A 21,229-nucleotide genomic window follows, 5' to 3' on the forward strand; every position below is an offset into this window, starting at 1 on the left:
AATTCTGCTACGTCATCAGTAGTCGCCGCTGCCAATGACGTAGCAGATGCGACAATTGTTTGCCGAAGAAGAATGTTTTTCTTACATTTTAAAACTTTATTAATTGACAAAATACTGACATTTATGAACTTCTTTCGTTGCGGACGTCGCCATCTTGCCGATCTTGGAAGGCTTTCTGAGAAATCTGTCATCCAGTGGCGGAGGTGGCGAGGGGCGCTTGGTTTGGTCGCCTGGACCGTCACTGAAGGGCGGGGTCAGTTCACTTCCGCATTGGCGGTGGCGCTCGTTTCCCACCCGCACATTCCAGGCGGGCAGTGTTAAAGAAACCAGTTTATTGAAAATAATTGTCTGTTGTGTTTGGAATGCGCCTGGAATGCGCGGGTGTGGAAACGAGCGCCCCCACCAATGCGGAAGTGAATTAACCCCGCCCGCCAGTCATGGTCTACGCTGACAGAACAGGCGTCCCTCGCCATCGGCCAACTCCGTTTGGAGTGTGCCTCTCGAAAATCTCCTTTTGGAGGGGTGAATAGCCCTCCTTCTTCCCCCTACCCCTCCGTCATAATGACAATTGGGACACTCCTACCCCTCCACATGAATGCGCAAAACGAGGGGAAGGGCCAAGGGGAAGGGCTAAGGGGTGAAATGGGATTCAGCCTAAAAGTGTTTTCACACCAACCCGACTGAGGTCCTTTTTACACAATAGTAGAACTGAAAACAGTGTTTTTGCAATTTTGTTTCAGAAAAACTTTTCATTTACACAGAAACATTTTGAAAACGAGGCCCGTTTACACAGAAATGGCAGAAACGCTGAAAACCATGTAGTTTTCATGTCGGTGCTGTTGGTTGTTTTTGCAGTGAAACCACACACACACGTGCATGCAGAGAAGAACAAACTGAAAACGTTATCACTGGACATTCATCTGGACAAACATCGAAGTTTGGCTTCTATTCCAGGTGACTCTCCGCTGGGAGTCACACCACTCTGAAGACAAACGTCAAACTATTTACTATGACTGTGGGACACATGAGCAGTTGCAGAGTTTCAGAAAAGTTGCGTTTTCCCCCTTTCACACAGAGGTGGAGTCAGAGGATGAACATGTTAAACACGGCCGTGCATGGTTAAAGAAAATACCAGCTGCTTCAGCCAAACAGGAACCCAATCAAGCTTCAAAACTTCAGTGATATTTTGTCCACAAATTCCAAAATGTGCAACATCTCAAGAGAAGAATTAAGTGCATAGTGTGATTCTTAAATGTCTGATTGGAGCAGTCTCTCTGGAAAAAAGCTCCACATGTTGACAGAGCCGCGCTTCACAGTTTTTGAAACAGGAAGCTCCGTCAACTGGCCTTCAAGTGAGGATGAAAACAGACCAAACGATTTGTAATGTATCAACCTGCATTTGGATCTCCACCCATTTTGAACTCTCTAATTCACATTATCAGATCTGAAAACAAGCCAACGGTCTGATTTACTTAGATCTTAAACGGCACACTCCTGTAAATAGACTATGTAACACCCTCATACTCAAGCAAGAGATTTCTATTGAGGGTTTTACGTAAATTACACCTAGTTTGAAGAACCGTCAGCTGGAAATGGTGTGGCCAAAGAAAATGTGTGGAGAACAAGTCAAGGATACGGCTCAGCAAAATAATACAATAATATTTCTACTTCAGATGCAATAATGAACAAAACAAACATCTTAGGATATAGTATATCACTTGGTGCTTTGAACATTAATCTATGAGCATAAACTCCACCAAGTTTGTGTAACATTTCTGAGAAACATCTTATATTCCTTAATCATGAATTCAAACATGCTGAATGCTGAGTGTATCTCATTTTGTGTATCTGTCCTCAGTGCATCCCATCAGCTTCCATACGTTTGTACCAATAATATGGATTTTGACCAATTTGCAGAAGACATACAGAATGTCAACATTTTTTATAAATAAAAAGGGCTGAGATTTAACAAATGCAAAATAAGTTATTTCCCTGTGCTTTAAGGTGTTTTTTTTTAACAGCAGGTTTGCCATTGCTTTTAGAAAACGGTGAAACTTCAAAGGCCTGAGCTGGACAACCCGGAAGTTCTGGAGATAAACCACAAAGTTTTCTCACTTCCTTATATGAGGACAAACATTTATAAAACTGGCAGTTTGCACTGTTCACACCAGAAATAATTTAAGTAAACGAAAGTCAAAATATGGTTAAAAAAAAGTCACCGTTTGGCTCAGATTCAAGAGGGAAACACGTGTTGGACTGTAGAGCTCACGGTCCAGACTGATGGTGAGTCAGCAGGTGAAAATGTTACTGCGGTTCAGGCACTCTGACACATAAGCCATGTGATCTGTTGCAGCTATAATGTCAGAAGTTTCTAATGAGTGTAAAAAATTCTGCCCATACAATGGAGAAAACTGTAGAAAAAAACTGTTCTCACATCCAGAGTCCCTTTCAAACCACATTCATATTTGCTTCCTCTGATATCATGTAAAGTAAAAACAGATCAAATTCCCTGTAATATGGGTGTATATATATATAATATATATATATATATATATATATATATATATATATATATATATATATAAATTCTAAATTATTTGTTGATATATTTGAAGAAGAAATGAAGAAGGAAAGGGAAAAGGAAACTGGCCATAGTGTTGTTTGTGTGTGTGTGTGTGTGTGTGTGTGTGTGTGTGTGTGTGTGTGTGTGAGTGTGTATATGTGTGTGTGTGTGTGTGTGTGTGTGTGTGTGTGTGACAACAGGCCACAGAGTATGTGGGGGGGGGGGGGGGGGGGGCTGCGCGTAAGAGAAGAGCAATAAGGCTGGGGTTCTTCGAGGAGACTCACTCTCACTGTCACATCGATCAGACGACAGCATCACACACACACTCATGCAGACGACACCCCTGCTCCCTCTGTGCTCCCACTGTGGCAAATATGACATGGAGGTAATGCGAGGAGGCTGTTATACATTACACAGAGGAAATACTGTTTTCATGTTAATGTGGAGGAAGAGTTTTGCTGATGAAAATGTAAAAGGGAAAGCGCCGCTGCATGTGTGTGACATGGAAGAGCTTAACTTAGTTTAACTTGGAATAAAACTAGCAGCAAACACAAAATAGCGCGGCTCATTCAGAAGGCTGAAAGGTTTATAAATACATGTTTCAGGTAATTCAGAGCCTGAATTACCTGTAGACAGATTTATTTCGCCCTTCCTTTTTCATCATGTGATCTGCAGGTCTGTTTTTGACCCAATGTTTTTTTTGGACGCTCTTTAGACAGTACAGACATTAGACCCAAATAAACTGCTGGCGTGACGTAGCCACACATTCTGAGCCTTAAACACAGATTCCAAACATGGCTTTCATGTTTTTTCACTGCTTGGATTCCTAATTCACACTGTGTCTGAACCCTTATTAAGCAGTATCAAGCCAAACATCTTTATCTCAGACCATTGTGTAATTTAAACTGTAACGTAAATTATTTCCCACAGTTACTCATTGAACTTGAAGAGTTAATCTCTTACTGTAGAGGGCTTGACTTCCGTGTGTTGGAGCAGTGTTTAGGCTCTCACTGCTTCATCAGTACAAACTTTACAGAGTTGGCGTGGAGCATGTGAATCACCTGTTGTGATTAATCTGTGATTGCAGTGCAACTTTAGTTTGGGTTTTTTTTTTTAAATGCAGCTTTCTTTTCTGTTTGTGTGAAATGAGTTGAAGTAGAACTGCAGTAGATGCAGGTTTCAAAGTCAAGTTTGCTCAATTCAATCATTTAAACTTCACGGTGGTGGATTTCGGTTTACTTTTGTAGGCATAATGACACCGAGTGACCAAATGATTAGTAGTCTCAGCACAAAACAGCAACTGATTTCTTCTGTTTTTAATTCAGCTCCATGTGCCTTTTCCTCCAGGCCTGAGCAGGGTTTGAAAAACCCTAAAAAGTGAGAGCATTGCTTCAAAAACAGCCTTTCAACTTAAAGAAAAAACATGATACATGGGTGAGGCACTCCCCACATTCAAGTGAATAGAATAATTAATAACATAAATACTTTAATATTTTGGACAAATACAATAAAAAAAAAAAAAACAAGTCATAACAACATGTAACATAAGTGCTCCCTGCAGAGAGTGTGTTACATACATGTGTATGGTTACAAACGAAAAATCAGCCAAAAACATTCAACCAACTGATTAGGGGGATTCTCAGGGGGAGTAATAACTAACCTTTTGGAAAAGCCTAAGAAGCTGTTTCCCCACTGTTTCCTGTCTTTTTGCCGAGCTAAGCTAGCTGCTTCTTATATCCACCCTTCAGCTAAAGAGCAGAAATCATGTTGTGCTATATGTTTCTTTCAGGCTAACCTCATTCCCTTCGAGCTAAAAGTCTTAAAATAGACCAAGGTGAAAATTCAGAAATAACTGCATCAGTTTTAAAGATTCACACAGGTATGCAGGCTTATGCAAAAACAAAAAAAAAACAAAAAAAAACAACAAAACAAAACCCAAAAAAAATCGCAGAGGTTCAAGTGTTATTTATAATGCAATGACAATATGGGTACAGAATATATTAGACTTGTTGTCTTTGTTCTGCAGAGGCTCCTGGGAGGAGATTTTAAAAAAGGGGCAGGGTAGATGTAAAATAATGGAGGCTGGAATTTTGAGTTGAAAGAAAATATCTTGCCTCTCGAACATGTGCGCATAATATATAAATAATCACAAAGCATAGGCATTAATTTTATAGACGGCTGTGGAACACACACACACACACACACACACACACACACACACACAGACACACACACACACACACACACACACAGAGGGCTACAGGGTGTGCCCAGCATCAGCGAGAGTACTCTCTGTGCCTGCTCTCTTACTCCCGGTGCCCTTATTGGTTCTTTCCCAATCCTGCCAGCCAATCGCATTAGGCAGAGCGACTCTGTGCATAGACTTGCAAATAATCTGCGCTTTTACAACAACACTCCACAACCACCGCAGCCACAATTATCTCCTCTTCTTCTGCTGCTTGTATCTTTTTGTGCTGTTCTCTATAAAGTGATTTATTCCATGTGGTGACAATAAATTGCCGACCAACTTCTACTTCTACACATTAGTTAGGTCCGTGTCCCCTTTCTTTTGTATGCCGTACGTCATGTATATATCCAGCTACCGCAGATACAGTACATTTGAGATTATACGTGCACAGTGTTCTATTTATGTGTCTTTGCAAAATGCATCTCTAAAAACCTGCTGTTGTTTCTCTGAGTCTGTTGTCTAGGAGAGGAGCGGCTTATGAAGCTGTAGTGAATTATTAAGCAGGGTGAATTATGGGGCTGAAGCGAGTGAACCAGAGAGAGAGAGAGAGAGAGAGAGAGAGAGAGAGAGAGAGAGAGAGAGAGAGAGAGAGAGAGAGAGAGACAGAGAGGGAAAGGTCTGGACAAAAATAGGTCAACCTAGCAGTGGCAACCCAGGGAAGTAGAAATGATTCCCTCTCTGAGGAGCTTTGTGTGTCGGTGTGTGAGTGTGTGTGTGTGTGTGTGTGTGTGTGTGTGTGTGTGTGTGTGTGTGTGTGTGTGTGTGTGTGTGTGTGTGTATGTAGATGTGTGTGTTGGGGAGGCAGCGTGTTTGTCAGCACCTCCTGATATAATGCTAATTCATATCCTGCAACAAAGTATTTAGGGAGGTCGGGTTCTCTAGGTAAACATAACAGTGTGATAGTAAAAATAACTGCGTCCATCACTGCAAAAAAAAAAAAGGTGTGATAACATTTTGTGTGAAAGTAGTGACATTTTTTTTTCAGATATAGGTTTTAAAATAGCTTTTGAAAAGTTTGATTTTAAAACACTGAAATACTGTACCCTTTCAGATCACTGTTTTTTTATTTGCCAAAGTCAAAGTTCTTCTTTCTATTTTCTATATATTTATATTATATATTTTTTAAAACAAACATCTACTATTCTTTTCAAACTGTCTCTTCTTTGTTAAAAGTGAAGCTCTTCATCATATTCCAGATCATCCAAATACCCCTCTACTGAAAGAACAAATCAAACAACAAGCGGAGACATATAGAATCCTTAAGGTAAATTTCTGTGTGGATTTTTTTTTCTGTTTGTTCGGTTTTTGAATCATTATGACCCGTTAAAAGGAACGCAGCCCAAATGAAAGGATCACTTGACTTAATAATGAAGCATGTATTATCAAAATGGTCAAAATAGGTTGATTTAATTTCTTTAATATTATCAAATGTAATAATCACCAGCAGAATAATTTTGAAAATAAAGCTGCATATCATTACTCACTCAGAATTTTGAAAGCAGAACTTTCCGATGAATCTTAAGTCTCAAGCCTTTATTTGAGTAATCAAAAAATATCGCTGGACACCCTGGGATTGAATGATTGAATTTAAAAGTATTGGGCTTTCTCTCAGCTTGAGGTATGACGTTAAGATCGCACTACGATTTTCAGACGAAGTTGTTATCAGTGTGTTATCAGTGGAAACTGAAACTGAAACAATGAAAACTCTGAAGTATTCTGAAGTATTGGCACCCATTGGCACCTTGTGGGACTAAAAAAGTTCACGACCACCTGGACCACCATGACACCACCAGGGTTTTTCTAGACTATTAAAGGGAGTCTCTCCATCCATCCATCCATCATTTAAAGTGCTTTGTCCAACTCCAGCTGACTCTGGGCAGAGGCAGGATACAGCCTGGACAACTTGTCAGTCCATTACATTAGAAATGCAGAGAGACAGACAACCGCACATTCACACCTGTGGGTAAAAAAAAAAAAAAAAAAAAGAGTGTTTAGACTGTAGGAGGAAACCAGAGAACCCATAACATCACTAATATACTCTCTGACTGCCACGTGGCTCTCAGAGTATCGATTTGATGGCATGTTCTGAAATGTGAGGGTTGACATTGTCATGAAAAGCAGTTTTAGGTATATTTCATAATTCATTCAGATGTGATTCAATGACTTTTTATTTATGTTTGTTAATGTCGACCCAAATAAAAAGAGAGCCTGAGAAAACTTCAGCTCACAACCTCAGGACAGCTTCCCATGGCTTCAACAAACCATACATTTGTCGTGTGATTTTCCAATCCTACTCAAGCTGGTCAGGATAGACGCCCAATTTACCATCTATATATAGTATAATCTTCTCTCTCCCTTTTGTTGCTGCTCAAATCAAAATTCTGCTTGTGCTATACTGCAGCGCAGACCAAGGAGGTTCAACCAGAGTTCAGGAGAAGGCAGGGGCAGATTTTTGTTGTTGTTGGGTTTTTTTTTTTATTTCATGGTGTGATTTAACTCTGTAATCAATATTTTATCATGAGTGGAAATATTGGCTGCAGAGGAGGAAGAATCCCAGCATCTCAGGAGCCGTCCATCCGGCGGGGAACTGATCTACCAGGTTGTTACCAAACAGCAGCGAGTGTTACCACCGAGCAGAGTGTCACCCCACCTTGTGAAAAAGAGTGTGTGTTCATGTGTTCGTGTGTGCGTGTGTGTGTAAGTACACTTTTGTGTGGTTGGTGCTATGTGTGCGCACTTGTGTGGCAAAAATACATGTTTCCTTATCTATTTTCTGTGTATGTGTGCATCTGTGAAGGGGTGAAGAGGTTTACGTGTGAGTGTGTTTAAAAGTGGGAGAAAGAGAGAGAGAGAGAGAGAGGGAGAGAGAGAGGAAGAGGGAGAGAGGGAGAGGAGAAGCATGACCTACATTTGGCAAAGCTCATCGTATGAGCATGAAACTGCCTAACATCACCCCAGAGCTCCTCAGCACAGAGCCACACGATTGGCTGCTTTCAGCTCCAGCCTGACAACAGCACTGGCATCACCCAGAGGGAGGGGGAGGGGAGAGAGCGAGGGGAAGAGAGAGGGAGAGAGAGAGAGAGAGAGAGAGAGAGAGAGAGAGAGAGAGAGAGAGAGAGAGAGAGGACATAGGGAGGAGGTACATACATTAAATCCAAAAGAGGAAAAGATGCAAATAGATGTTTAAATGAAAGCAGACCGAGAGTTAAGAAAACACTCCAAATGCAGACAGTGATGCTATTCAAGGTGCGAGTGTGTGTAAGTGTGTGTGTGGTGCTGGTGGTGGTGCTGGTGGTGGTGGTGGTGGGGGGGAGGGGGGGGGGGGGGGGGGGTGCACCTTTGTTTTGCTCTCAATTCAATTGAATTTGAATTGAAACCCACGAAGGGACTACTTTTTTGAGGTTCTGACTAAACTCCCGAGGGATTCAAACTGTTGGACCCCGCTGCTGTGTGTTCACCATGTCTGAAATGCAGCTTCAGGCGTCTTCAGTTGACAGTGAGGGTCAGGGTTGGGGCCATGCACTTTGTTGTGATAGTTAAGAGTAAGTTCATGTATCCTTCTACTGAGGAACAAACTGTTTAACAGAGTAAATTACAAGATAAAACATGACAATTTAGGTAGTAGATTTGATATTTTTTAGCAAATGATATTCAATTTTTTTTTGCACAGACTATTTCTTTCCAGGAATTCAATCTAATGGATTCTAGTGATGCTCTGATGGTCGCTGTGAAAATTGTATTATTTTATTTCAGTATTTTTCTCAAAGTAATGTTGGGTCTGTGATCAGAGTCATAAGAATGGCTTTAAATTCTTAAATACTCAGTTGTTTGTGTTGTGAACACAGTTGGAACATTTATTGATAGAAAATTTAAAAAAAAAAAAAAAGATAAAAAGAATCATGAAAATGTTAGCTGCACTGATTGATATCTTCTAGCTAGAGAATCCCGAGTAGGAATCAACAGAATCTACACAGAACAACAGAAAAGCTCAGTGAGGTCCTTATCTCTAAGTTAATAGCAGCAGACAACAAAAAGCCATCGGTATTATACAGAAAATGTGGAAAAAAAGCATTAACGCCACTTTGTTACTCTTTTGCCAAATAATTCTTTTCACGCCATCATGTGTTGTATAATCCACCGTGAAAAAAAAAAGCACTGATTAACCTAAAAAATATTGTCATCTTCTGTAGTTAATCTTGAATTTGTGTTGCCTTAGAGTAAAACTGAATTTATTGTTCAGCTTAATATAGAAATTTGGCTGATTTGGCACCAGTTGGTCTCAATGGAACATTTGGCAGCTGATTTCACTGAAAAGCTTTTTGCTCACTTCCTGTCCAGCAGCATGTCGCCCAAGATAGCAAATAACTGGTCAACCTTAGAGGTGCATTGGGCAAGAAATGCTGTATAAATTCTTAAAATCATCTCAAATCTTAAGTTTAATTTTTGTTTTAAAACAAACGCAGAATCTCATATTTTAGAATGTTCCATAAAAGCAGATATTTTTCCTCATTGTTTAACCGGATGTCTATTTACCACAAACCAACATATAAATAAATGCTCGAAATGTTTCAGTCTTCCCCCATTTTTTCCAGTCACAACAAAAATACCTCATAGTGGCGTCGGATGAGGCGATATAGAGGATGGTCAAAAAAGAAAGACAGTTAGTTTATGGTTTATGTCAGGCCAAGTGTTTAAGATTAGATTATGGCTGAGGGTAAAATTCCAGAGAATAAATGTAAGTCGATGCCCTCCTACGCCAGAAAGATACCTTCCTGCAAGTGTACCAGTGTGTGTGTGTGTGTGTGTGTGTGTGTGTGTGTGTGTGTGTGTGTGTGTCTTTAAACTCTAAAGGTGCCACGCTACAAATCTCCACTTCAGACTGACAGCTCACACGACCAAGACTCTGTAAAAAAATATGCACGCGCGCGCACACACACACACACACACACACACAAGCACATGCGCACGCACACGCACACGCACACACACACACACACACTCTGTGTCCCACTCCGTCTGTCTCTCTCCTCGCTCTCTTTCCCTGAGATCCCCAGGCACAAGGCATTATGGGAATCACTCTGGCACAGCTCTTCACAGCTTTAATCTTTAAGTTGTTTCCATAGAAACAACTACGTTCACTCCGTTGATAACTGGATGGCTTCTAACGCTACAGAAGAATGTCCTCACCCAACTTAAGCCTCCTCCACAATCCACAGAACAGAGGAACGTCTTAGTCACTGTACACTCAATGATCTGCTGATTATCGGTAATAGGAAACCAGTATTGATCATTGATTATGTCAAGCACTGAAGACCAAAAAAAAAAAAACGGACAGATTTATTCTTTCTTTATTCATGATTGAAGGGTTCCACTGTGAATTCCTTTAAGTTCTGACATTATGGTTTGAACGAAGTGTTTTCCAGTCAGACACGGTTTATCTATTAGTGAGATGCAGTTCACTGGCATATGGACGTCAAGACAGGTGATATCTATTTATTCACTGAACTCATTGCACAGCTTGGGTTATTTGAGGTTATCATAGCCGCAGCAGACCCCCCCCCCCCCCCTCCCCCACCACCACCGCCCCCCTCCTGTCGTCAGGTACAGCATGTCGGTGTTTCCTCAGTTGCCTCAGAAGCCCTTTACCCCTCCCTCTCCCTATCCGCGGCGCTCCCTCCATACATGTCACTGCGTCTCACACTCTCTCCCACACACTCAAATGTGATACAATGCTGAGAAAAGTAACACACTCGTTTTAAAACAATACTTTTTTTTTTTTTTTTGAAGGAGGTTAACAGATAAAGTTGACTGAAAATCAATCAATCAGTGGACTCACAAAGACGATCACGCACACCCATGCAAACAAACGCACGCCCATTCACACTATGACCATGGGTAGGAGTCTTCGTCAACACTCGCACAGCGGGAGATCACCCCCTCCCAGCATATGTGCCGGTTTCCATGGAGACACGCGGTTAAAAATAACATGGGCGATGGCTTGTCTTGTGCCATTCCACCAACATGGCTGAAGCATACACACACACACACACACACACACACACACACACACGGTCGGGGTATGTTTGACTGCTCTGTATAACAGTAGCGTTGAGGTTTTCTGAGAAGACTAGTGCAGAACACCTGCAGTTGGACTGTTGGACTGTGGTTATATGAAGTGAAAGTAAGAACTGCAAAGTTATGACATTCAAAGGTGAGCTAATAAACTCCTGGTTATATGGTCATTTAGTTAAATGCGGAACAGCCATGCAGTAAAACTTTGTTAAGTCATCAATTTCTGATTACATAATGACTTTAAATCCTCTTTAATTCCAGTATTCATTGACTTTTAAGAAAAATATGTCTGTCTATGCTGCAAAAACATCTACAATGTCACTGAAAGGGCCACTATATCTATGTGCTTTTTTAGAAATTGGGCTTTAAAACTTTCTGGTGACAGTTTTCCATTCATGTGATTGCTACTGGTTGCTCAATATCGAATGGCGCTTTAAAACTCACTGGATAACTACGATGCTGTTTGATCGCCACAATACTGCATCTGTGTTTAAGACAATTTTACTGCAGGAGGAAGGAAAACTCTCTATTTCCCCCATAGAGTAGCTATGCATACAGAATCATCTTTAAAAAAAGAAAGAAAAACAATGGAGAAATTCATTATTTCATCCAAAAGCCCATATATTTAAAATTTCTAAATAATAAACCTTTTTTTATTTCAATTGTGAAAAGTATAATTTCAGTTTACGAGTCCTAAAAATAGAACTTATAGCAACTAAATGTTATTAATTTCATAAGATCAACTTTTTTCACTAAAATTTGTTTTAAGATATAGTATAGGGCATATATTAAAACATTTTTAATGAATCTTTATGTGTACCTGATTATTTCTTACTTAGAAATGTTTATGAGATTAGCTATACCTCTCTCATAGATTTTGTATAAAATAGGTGCAAAATTATTCATACAGATTCCAAAAACTTTTTTTTTTTTTCAGAGTAGACACTGACAGTGGTATACACTGACAGATTTGAGGAGATTCCCGGCGATTACTGCCCTTTATGTTTTAGTTATCTCCCTTCTCTATTAGGCCAAAGGTAAACAAATAAAATTAGATCCCTAGAAACATGCAGGTCAAAGGGTCATCTGGACCACCAACAACAAATTCTGATGTAAAAAAACAGCAACTCCATTCTAGCCAATGTGTCATAAAGCCATTTTTGATGAACAGTTATACAAGCAGATGAAAGCGAGGCAGCCACATATATACAACTTAAAGACCTCAGGTGATTAGTCGAGTTTCTCATATCATATTTTTTTGTGTCCAAACTAAGACACAAAAAACACAGCTTTTCAAACAAATCAAATTCAAACTGTTTTCCATGTGGTTGTTGTCTGAATGTCATATTTCCTGATCTGTGCCTCTTTAGGAACAATGCTGTAATATTTATAAGGATTGGGGAAATAAAGAAGCCTCCAAAAATGTTGAGTGAAGGGCTGAGGCCTTACAACTACATGAGACGATTAAACATTGATATCCTGCTGCTGCTGCTCATCTCAGTAATTGTGTCGACAGAAAATATTTCTGGAATTTGCTTTGTGAATACTTTTGAAATTCACGGTTTTATTTAGCTTTTTTTTGTTGTGAGAAAAAATGTTTTGAAACAAATAATTTATCAGCAACTGCTCAAAAAAGTTTATGTTCTGGAAATGAACTTTTTGCTGCTTTTGAAATCGATGAGTTTAGGCAGAAATAACAATTTAAAGACAAGATTAAAAAAAATGGTGCATTGTGTGTTTAAGAGGTGCTGGCACATTAATTCATATGCATGATAACTACACCAGGCTGTACCATATTCTTTCAGGAAGAGTCTTTTTCACAATCACAAGACATTTCTCAAATATAGTTTTTACCTCAGCGTCACAGTTTCTTGCCATATTTTCAGAACCTGTGCTGTTTATCAGAGGGAAATGACTTATTTGGTTTATTAAGTTGTATTGTTTATTTAAAAAAAAAAAAGCTTGGCCAATTTGTTTTATTAAAATATTTCCAGTTGAGTTGCACACAGTTTGTTTATATCATCAATGGGGTATTTACTTCTCACTTATTATCAGAAACTATGACTAAATATGGCAGCACTCACAAACGAAGGTGCTTTTCATTCATGTGGCTTTGGCTTCACTCATAATCCATGTAGTGTTCATGTTGTGCCACTAAGGGGCAGCGCAGGAGCCCTTTCAGTGCAATCTCTTAAAATTGAATAAAAGGCAAATGCAGAGCCAGGAAATAATCCCTTGAACATTTAACCTGCTGTTACGCTGTTGATAGTTTCCCTGTCCCGTTGGACCCGCCGTGACGCGGCGGCTGCTATAAATAAGACCACTGCTGGTGCCGTCAGCTGAAGGGACTGGCCTCTGTTCGCCGTTTCAGATGGGTCTCACAGCATAATAGAGACATGCAAACAGTTATTGTGGCATGAATGTTGTGCAGGGCGGGGGGCCAGACAAGAGGGATTGAGGAGGAGGAGGAGGAGGAGGAAGGCTGAACAATAGTGCAGGTGTGCAGCTGTGAAGAGTCGGGTGAGGAAAAGGAATGGAAGAACAATGATTTATTCATTTAGTCAGAACAAACATATAAATATCGAATTCTGCTGTCATGAGGCATCAGATCAATGACAAAATGTAAAATGAGCAAGATCCCCACACAATAAACAAGTCTGCAAAGTGTGGTTTAAGTGACTTAAAAGACGACACTGATAAAGTGATTTGGCCTAATCTCCTCAGTCTGGACAAGCCATTAGGGTCCTATCCAAGAAGCTCAGGTTACCAAGCAGTTAATATGCGGTTGAAAGGTCTGTGATCTGGCACTGATGCCTCATAGATCACTCAATACCACTGCTGACAAACAGCCCCAGGGACGGCGTGCTATTAAAGAAGTCCCAGCAGTCCTGTTTAGGAAATCTGCTGTAAATAACTGAGGCGAGCCGCAAGTAAAGTCTGTACATCTAATATTCACAGCCTTGTTTTTTTCCCCCTCATTGTGCCGCTGACCGCTGCAGTGAGGCGTGCGCAGACACGTGGCGGAGATGAATGTGTGCGCTCCGAAATCGTCCGTGTTTGTGTCATTCCCGGGAATGATGGGGAGGCTGAAAGCTCCTGGAGCAGACTGCCAGCTCCACCGGCTCTACCCCAAGTCAGAGAACTGCCAGAGCTCCAGATTACAGCAGATTACCGGGCAGGGTGCTCGTACACTCTCTCTGTCTGACTGTGTGTGTGTGCGTGTGCTTCATGCTGTTTATTTTGTAACCACATGGGGATGTTGACTCCTCAGTCAGTAGGAAGCGCTAATACCAAGTTTCCTTGAGGACACTGAATGAAAGGTGGATTCATTTGCATTCATCTTTCTGAATGATGGATTAACTCAACTTAATTAACCTCATTGTTATAATTAACCGACAATATTTAACAATAATCAACCAACAATATATAATATGATAACCAACGCAAACCCACTCATAGATCATCGCCCTTTGATGGCAGCAATAGAAGGATTGAGCACGTGATGCATATTCCCAGCATGTGGTGGATTAATACATTAATACTTTGCGGCTGAGCCCCCCCCCCCCCCCCCCCCCCCACATATTACTGCATCATAAAGAGATTACTGTCAGGGACAGGCCACGCTCCGGCAGGATCCTACCATTTGACACAGGCAGACAGGGGTGAATAGTATCGGGAACAGACAGACAGAAGAGCCTGTGGCGGGGCGGACGTGCGCCGCTCCTACGGGAGCGATGTGACTCTAGAGCTGGGCCAAAGTGAAGCGTCCACATTCTCTGTGGTCAACAGCGAGAGACGTTTCCGTTTTGGTGACGTGCCGGGTCGGCTGAAGGGAGGAGAGAGCAGGGGGGAGGACAGCAGGTGGGTGGGTGAGGAGGAGGAGGAGGAGGGGGAGTGGAGGGTCTGTGTCTGCAGATGTTGTTAGTCCGGATGCTGGACTTGCACAGGAATGATTCTGAAGCGGTCTGCAGGAGCAAATGAGGTGGCGTAACTCATGAGCGGGAGTCTGCGGGGGCAAAGCGGGAGTGCTAGAGGAAGACAGAAGAGAAGAGAAGCGAGACAGAGAGCAGACAGCTGCTGGACATGGCTTTGGCTTGTCTTGGTTTAGGCTGCGTCGCTGCCCGATCCAAAGGTACGGTCAGCAACATCGGTGTGGAGTTCAAAGGCTTTGATTCACTGTTTATACATTAGAATAGTGAGGTGACTGTAGCATCTCTGTCTCTCTATTAACCAATCTTTCACGAACTGTTTGAATGTATTTTGTTATGTCAGACATCTCTCATAAGTCGCAGTTTGGATAATTAAAATAGGCTCATTATCATTTACAGTGATGTCAATGTAAAACAATGATTTTTTTTCGGCAAGTAAACGTTTTCAGCTTGACTTGAATTACACATGATTAAACATGCTTAATCAAATCCCAAATTTCAGAATAAAGTGAATGTTCCTGTCGTCGACGTTGGCAGGTTTGCATGCCATCATGGTGTACAGCCATGGCCAAAACATCTCACAAATGATGAACTAATTTCAGGTCTTCTCGGACTTCTCAAATAAAATATTTGTGTTTGAAACTTTTTTAAATGACTTTCCATGTTTTCTGACAAATTACCTTTTGTTTTTGATTGTTCTGTATATGATGTGATCAGGAGTTTTCAGGAGATGCATTCATTTATTAAATGACAGTTACTGTGAAATAACTGAGGCTAGTTAGATGTTGATTTTGGAAACAGAAGAATAACCTATTATATTTATGCTATATGCTAATATGCTTTTTAATCTTCTGTATTATGATGAACAGCGAGTTTAAATGAGATTTGTGTCAAACGACTGTTAAAGTGATGTTTCTCTCAAATGTGTAACTGTGACTAGTAAACACTTGTGATATTTTTAGAAATAATGCATTGTTACCACTGAAAAAGAGATGAAGTGGTGCACTGCGTGAAAACTGTGCACAGTTTTCATTCTGCAGAACTGGCCAGCAAGTGTTTCTTATATAACAGCTGTCTACTATGACAAGATTCTGCAGCTACTGCCATAGGGAGTGTGCCGACTGACCCAGATACACCCTAATACATTCTCTACTAATGACTTACACTCACTCACATCTGGACTTAGAGAGAGAAAAAGGAGGAAGACCAAGAGGAACATTTAATCATGTTGCTGAAAAGTTGGTGTCTTCATTGCACATGTCAAGGATGAGTGTGGCTGAATGTGATCTTGTTTCTAGTTTTTTTGTTTTTTTTTACTTGTCTCCTCTTTTTTCTTTATATTGTAACAAAACAGCCAAGTTTAGAAAAAGCCCTTAGGAAGTAAATGACGACTCTGAAATGATGTGTAAAACGACTGGAACACTGAAATAGTTGCTATGAAGGAAAAAAAACTTACATAATGAATTGATATCCAAGTTGTCAAGGTACAGGACATGTGAGAGCAGCTGCTCCCCATGTAAAAAGAAAATGCTGAAGGTTTGATTCCCAGCTGGGCGCACCTGTTCAATGTCGCCTATGAATTTGTATTTATTTAGTCCTTTAAAGGTTTTCCAAAGCCTTAAACATCCAGGCTGAACACTGACTGAACAGCGTAATTTGATGCACAGACAGCAACTTAGGACTTTATGAGTACATTTTCTACACTCGTGCATATTCACGATCAATTAAGCAGATTTAAGTGTCCTTAAAAGGCTGTTGTGAGGTAAACTGTCCACAGAAAGCTTTTTTGTTTACTGATTAGTCTATCAATCCATTTACCCCTCTATTTTCAAGAAATAAACGAGTGGAGTCGCCTGAAAAGCACTTTTACAAAGAACCCCTTCTTTGGCATCTCAAAGCTCTCTTTGAATTCTTAAATCTGCAGCAGCTCTCCTGCATTAATCGAGCACCTGCAGAAAGGAAGGAGGAAGATTCTCAGCTTGAATTGAGAGGGAAAAAAAAACATCCTCCTGCAAGCCTCACATGGAGCCAACAGCAGCCACTCACTCAGAAAGGTCTGAGAATATACAGAAATACAGATAGTTACCGGTACTTGAAGTGAGTCACGGTTGTAGTTGTCTGTACATTATGTTGTGATCTTGGCATAAGCGGACATGTACAGTCAGACATGGCGGAAGGCTGTGTAGTGACACGCTATTCAAACTGTTTTGATTATTTTATTTGATGCTGCTGATGTTAAACTTGTGGAAAATAACCGATACCTTCAAATTATGCAATAAAAGGCAAAAGAAGTTGCCAAAGGTAACGAGATAATAAGTATTAGAGACAGTCAGGGTGAAAGCTTTGGAAATGTGAAAGGAACGACACTCTCTGTAACCCGTGAATCGTATTTCTTTGAGTACTTTGGACCTTCGTAGCATTACGCACTTGCATAACATCATGATTTTTTTTAATGTTTGTCATTTTTTTTACTGACCTCTTCTCTGTGGGTGTCATTTCTGGTGCTGTTTGCATTTCCTGCTGATGAAGCTGAAAGTGGCTGACTCCGCACCTACAAACATCATGAAGGGGGAAACAGATTCAGATTCAGCTTTATTATCATTCACATTGACCAAACATGAAAGGACAAAATTTACTCTGATCTCTTTGTTGACAATTAAAATGTCAACAAAATAATACCAACTTATTGTCGCGTTGTGGTGGAGTCGATGCCAGGATGCACAGTGGACAGGTCGCCAGTCCATCGCAGGGAAAACACTGAGAAACAGATGCAAAATGGGACCGTCTCACTCTGAGGTGAGACTGCAATAAAGTACACCGCCGTACATACACCAAAAAAATAGAGAGATACAGTTAAACAGAGCAGACACTAGTTCCAGCAGTAATAGCAGCAGCAGACAAGCCGTGGAGGAACAGAGCGGCTCATGAAGAGGGAAAGCAGCACATCGGCTCGGCGTGTCTGCATGCGGGCCCCTTCACGATAATTGACTGGAATGATGGACGAGAAGGTGGAGAGATGAAACCCTGAATGTAAAATGTGCCATTCAGCCACATTCTGCTGATCACCAGTTTGGAGGTTATGTGTGTCAAGTCTGAAGTCAGCTCAGGGCCGTCCGTGTTTCTCTCAGACTTTTCTGGGCCATTTGATTCGCTGCCAGGTAACACATTTCTGAGGTATTGGGGAAAGGAGCCAAGAAGGAATAATTATTGATCAATGATTATACTACATTATTAATTTTGTATTTAGTGTTAGTTTAGTGAGGGGGAGTTAGCACCGATGTACTGGATCTGAGTTACTTCTCAAGACATTCTACAAATGATTTGTCAGATCTGTTCAAAGGTTTTTTTTTTCTTTTCTTTTAATAGAGAGAAACTTTTGTTACAGAATAGTGATGCATTGTAGAGTGTGATGTTTACTCATTCTCCTTTGTTGTGAGGTTATTTCTGGGTTCTTTGGTTTTAACAACAGTCCAAAAGCATGTCTAGGAGACTCTATACTGGTATGACTGTGTGTGAATGTGGGTTGTGTCCAGTCCAAAGCGTTTATTCTGCCTTGAGCTGTGATTGGCTCCAGCTCGCATTGATCCAAAACTGGATACAAGGGAAAAAAATACAGCATGAATCAAAAGAGTCATGTTTGACTGCGCTTCATTTCATTATTCCAGACATTATTCCACCTCAAGTCCACTGGACTTTGTCTCCACTGTTAACTGTGACACATTCTGTTCCCAGTCCTAAAAGTTTTGGATCATATTTAATATTATGAAAATGAAGAATATTAAGTACAGCTTTTTTCGAGTTTGTCTGTAGATAAACGTGAGATTAGTACAAACAATTCTGATAAAACAGCAGGGAGCACGCAACAATAACAATCCGCTCTTTAAACTGCGTGACAACAGTTCGGTCATGAAGCAGGAGGACCCTTCTTTGTGCTGAACACATATTTTCTCCTCATCTATCCCTCTATAAATGATAACAGCTTTACAAATCTTCTTCTTTGAGACAGAAGACAGTCTCAACTCCTTCATCCAGTTCATGATTTCAGCCTTTAGAAGGAGCAGATATAATGAGCGCTCTGAGGGCTTTTTCTTCTTCCACTCATGTTTGTACAATTTAATCAGCACCATCAATGAAAGGTGTGACACACTCAACATTAAAGTAACTATCCGAATATGACTGCCCCTACAACAGAAAGCTGTATAAATAATTGTTTGTTTAGTGTAAATGAGCTGGCTGTGCGTGCTTCTTTGACCCTCTGGATGAGATAGCTGAATGTTGCTGATGTGAGCTCACTGATTTAATTGCAGGCAAATGGAGGCCTTGATAAGTGATGAAAGGTTGCCTGGCTACTGATGTACAGTGTAGCTTTCAAGGACACGATTGCATTTTGAATTTGGAGTTAAAATAGGGGGAATAGGATTCATAAATAAAGCTAAAGAGGCTCTGGGGGAAAGTAAGAGGAGTGGATAATACTAGTCAATAACTCATTGTAAGAAAATCAAGGAAAAATTAACTGTGTTTTACAACACTGATAAAATCACATTTCTGTGATTTCTAATAATAATACTTTTCCCCGCTATTAAAATTGAAGCTCCTTGAAATATAGACAATGAACTGCTGGTGCATGCAGTGCTTCTGGGGTGGATTTAGCTGCCATCTGCTGGTGAGTTCTAGCAAAGTCTCATGTTTTCAATGAACAGTACATGAAGACAGAATACTGTCATCCTCTTATCAAAACCATTTCGAAAGGTTTTTAATTTCATTACTGCATGTTCTCTCTCTGCATGCATGGGTTTCCTGCTGGTACTTTAGGGCATTCCCACAGTACAAAACCGTGTGTGTGTCGTTGACTCTAAACTTGTCTCCAGTGGTGACGGTGAGTGTGTGGTTGTCAGTCTCTCTCTGTCAGTCCTGTGATGGATTGGAGAGCTGCGCTGGGTACACCCTGCCTCTCACACACTCACCTGGAACCGGAAGGAGAAAAGATGGATGGATATTTCTTCATTAGTTATCGGTTCGTGTTGACTGGCTTCATTGTGGCACCAGTGTAAAACAATGTTGCCTAAATGTGAAACCTGTTCTGGATCTGTTTAAAATGCAGTTTCAATGTACGCTTTAACTCCAGCCGACGCCGTTAAAGCACACTGTGGGCAAACTGAGGCGCTTTACGCTCTAGTTGAACTAATGGAAATGTTATTTATTAGCTGTACTGCTTCACTTGTTATGGCAACAGATGCTTGAGGTTGTAAATATCATGTAGAAGGCAAGAGCAAATAGTCAAACAGCACAGCAAGGGTAAAAAGACATAAGATTTTTGGTTTCAGCTGTCGTTACTTGCATATGACATCAATAAAAATATAGCTGAGATGTGTTTTTTGTGTTTCTGTACTCCTGATTCAGGTAGAAAATGAAATTGACTCTAAACTAGTGTTGTCTTTGGACCTGGGAAGAAAAAGAAGGATTTCACTGCAAGGATCAGTGTTTCTGGAGTGTGGTGAAGACAGACCTGCAGGTCTTTAGGAGGCTGTATTCACGCACGTGCTTCAGCCTGGTCGAGGGTACCTGAAGAGAACTTTATCTTCCTCAGCTGGTTTAAAGCCGGGCCAAGTTTCAGGGCTGTCTTTATCGAGCCCGCCTGATGGGAAGGAAAACACAAGTCTGGCTTGAGGTGTTTCAACATTTATTGTTTAATAACTGCTAAATGTAATGCCACTTGCCATGTCTTTAAGCAGTCTTAAACAGCCCTGTTTGATAACCGGTATGCTCCACACCGTGTCGTCCGCTGGGCTACTCTCTCGAACACGCGACACACACCGCATTGTTTACGCCGACATGTTTGTGAAATGTCTATACCAGCTGGAAAATAGACACAAATGACTTACCAGATTGCTTTCTGACTGAACATTACAGAAAAAGCAGCAGGGTGTGGAAATGTTGCGTCCAAATATAAAGTAGCAAAGTATCAAATTCACTGTAAGTTCATGCGGTCAGATTCTTGGGGCTTTTGCCATAATGTTTCAGTAACTGTTAAAAATCAGACTTCTATTTGATGGTAGGTGGTAAATGTATCAAATTATCTAAAATAGAAACAATTATTTGCAGAAGTTGTTCTATTTTTAAATCCCTCACTAGCAAGGTCTCCAGTCAGAGTATCATTCTAAAAAAATCATTACTAAGTATCCCTTTAACGTGTTCTCTCTCTCTCTCTCTCTCTCTCTCTCTCTCTCTCTCTCTGCCTTCTCTCATCTTAGCGGTGTCAAACCTGGATATAGAGAGCAAGCTGTCAGCTCATTATCAGGCTCCATGGCACCAGCAACACAACGTGTTTCATCCCTGCACCCGGCCGTCCTGTCTGGAGGAGCTGCACCGGAGCGCTCAGCTCAGTCTCAGAGCTCTACACCGAGGTGACGCCCGCCG

The 21,229-nt window shown here is 40.9% G+C and overlaps 1 protein-coding gene across 4 annotated transcripts in view; it reads left to right on the forward strand.

The window, feature by feature from the left end:
• Positions 1 to 21,229, forward strand: part of nhsb (Nance-Horan syndrome b (congenital cataracts and dental anomalies)) — a 49,413-nt gene that overhangs the window by 18,074 nt on the left and 10,110 nt on the right. For 3 of the 4 annotated variants that reach the window (XM_030099354.1, XM_030099369.1, XM_030099362.1), the window contains exon 2: positions 21,064 to 21,216. In XM_030099354.1, the coding sequence (XP_029955214.1) occupies positions 21,064 to 21,216 (153 nt within the window). Of the gene's footprint in view, positions 1 to 14,820; positions 15,016 to 21,063; positions 21,217 to 21,229 lie in introns of those variants that run through there. The other variant, XM_030099378.1, reaches the window with a different exon arrangement.

The sequence above is a fragment of the Salarias fasciatus genome, chromosome 1, assembly GCF_902148845.1.
Source record: "Salarias fasciatus chromosome 1, fSalaFa1.1, whole genome shotgun sequence".
NCBI lineage: Eukaryota > Metazoa > Chordata > Actinopteri > Blenniiformes > Blenniidae > Salarias > Salarias fasciatus.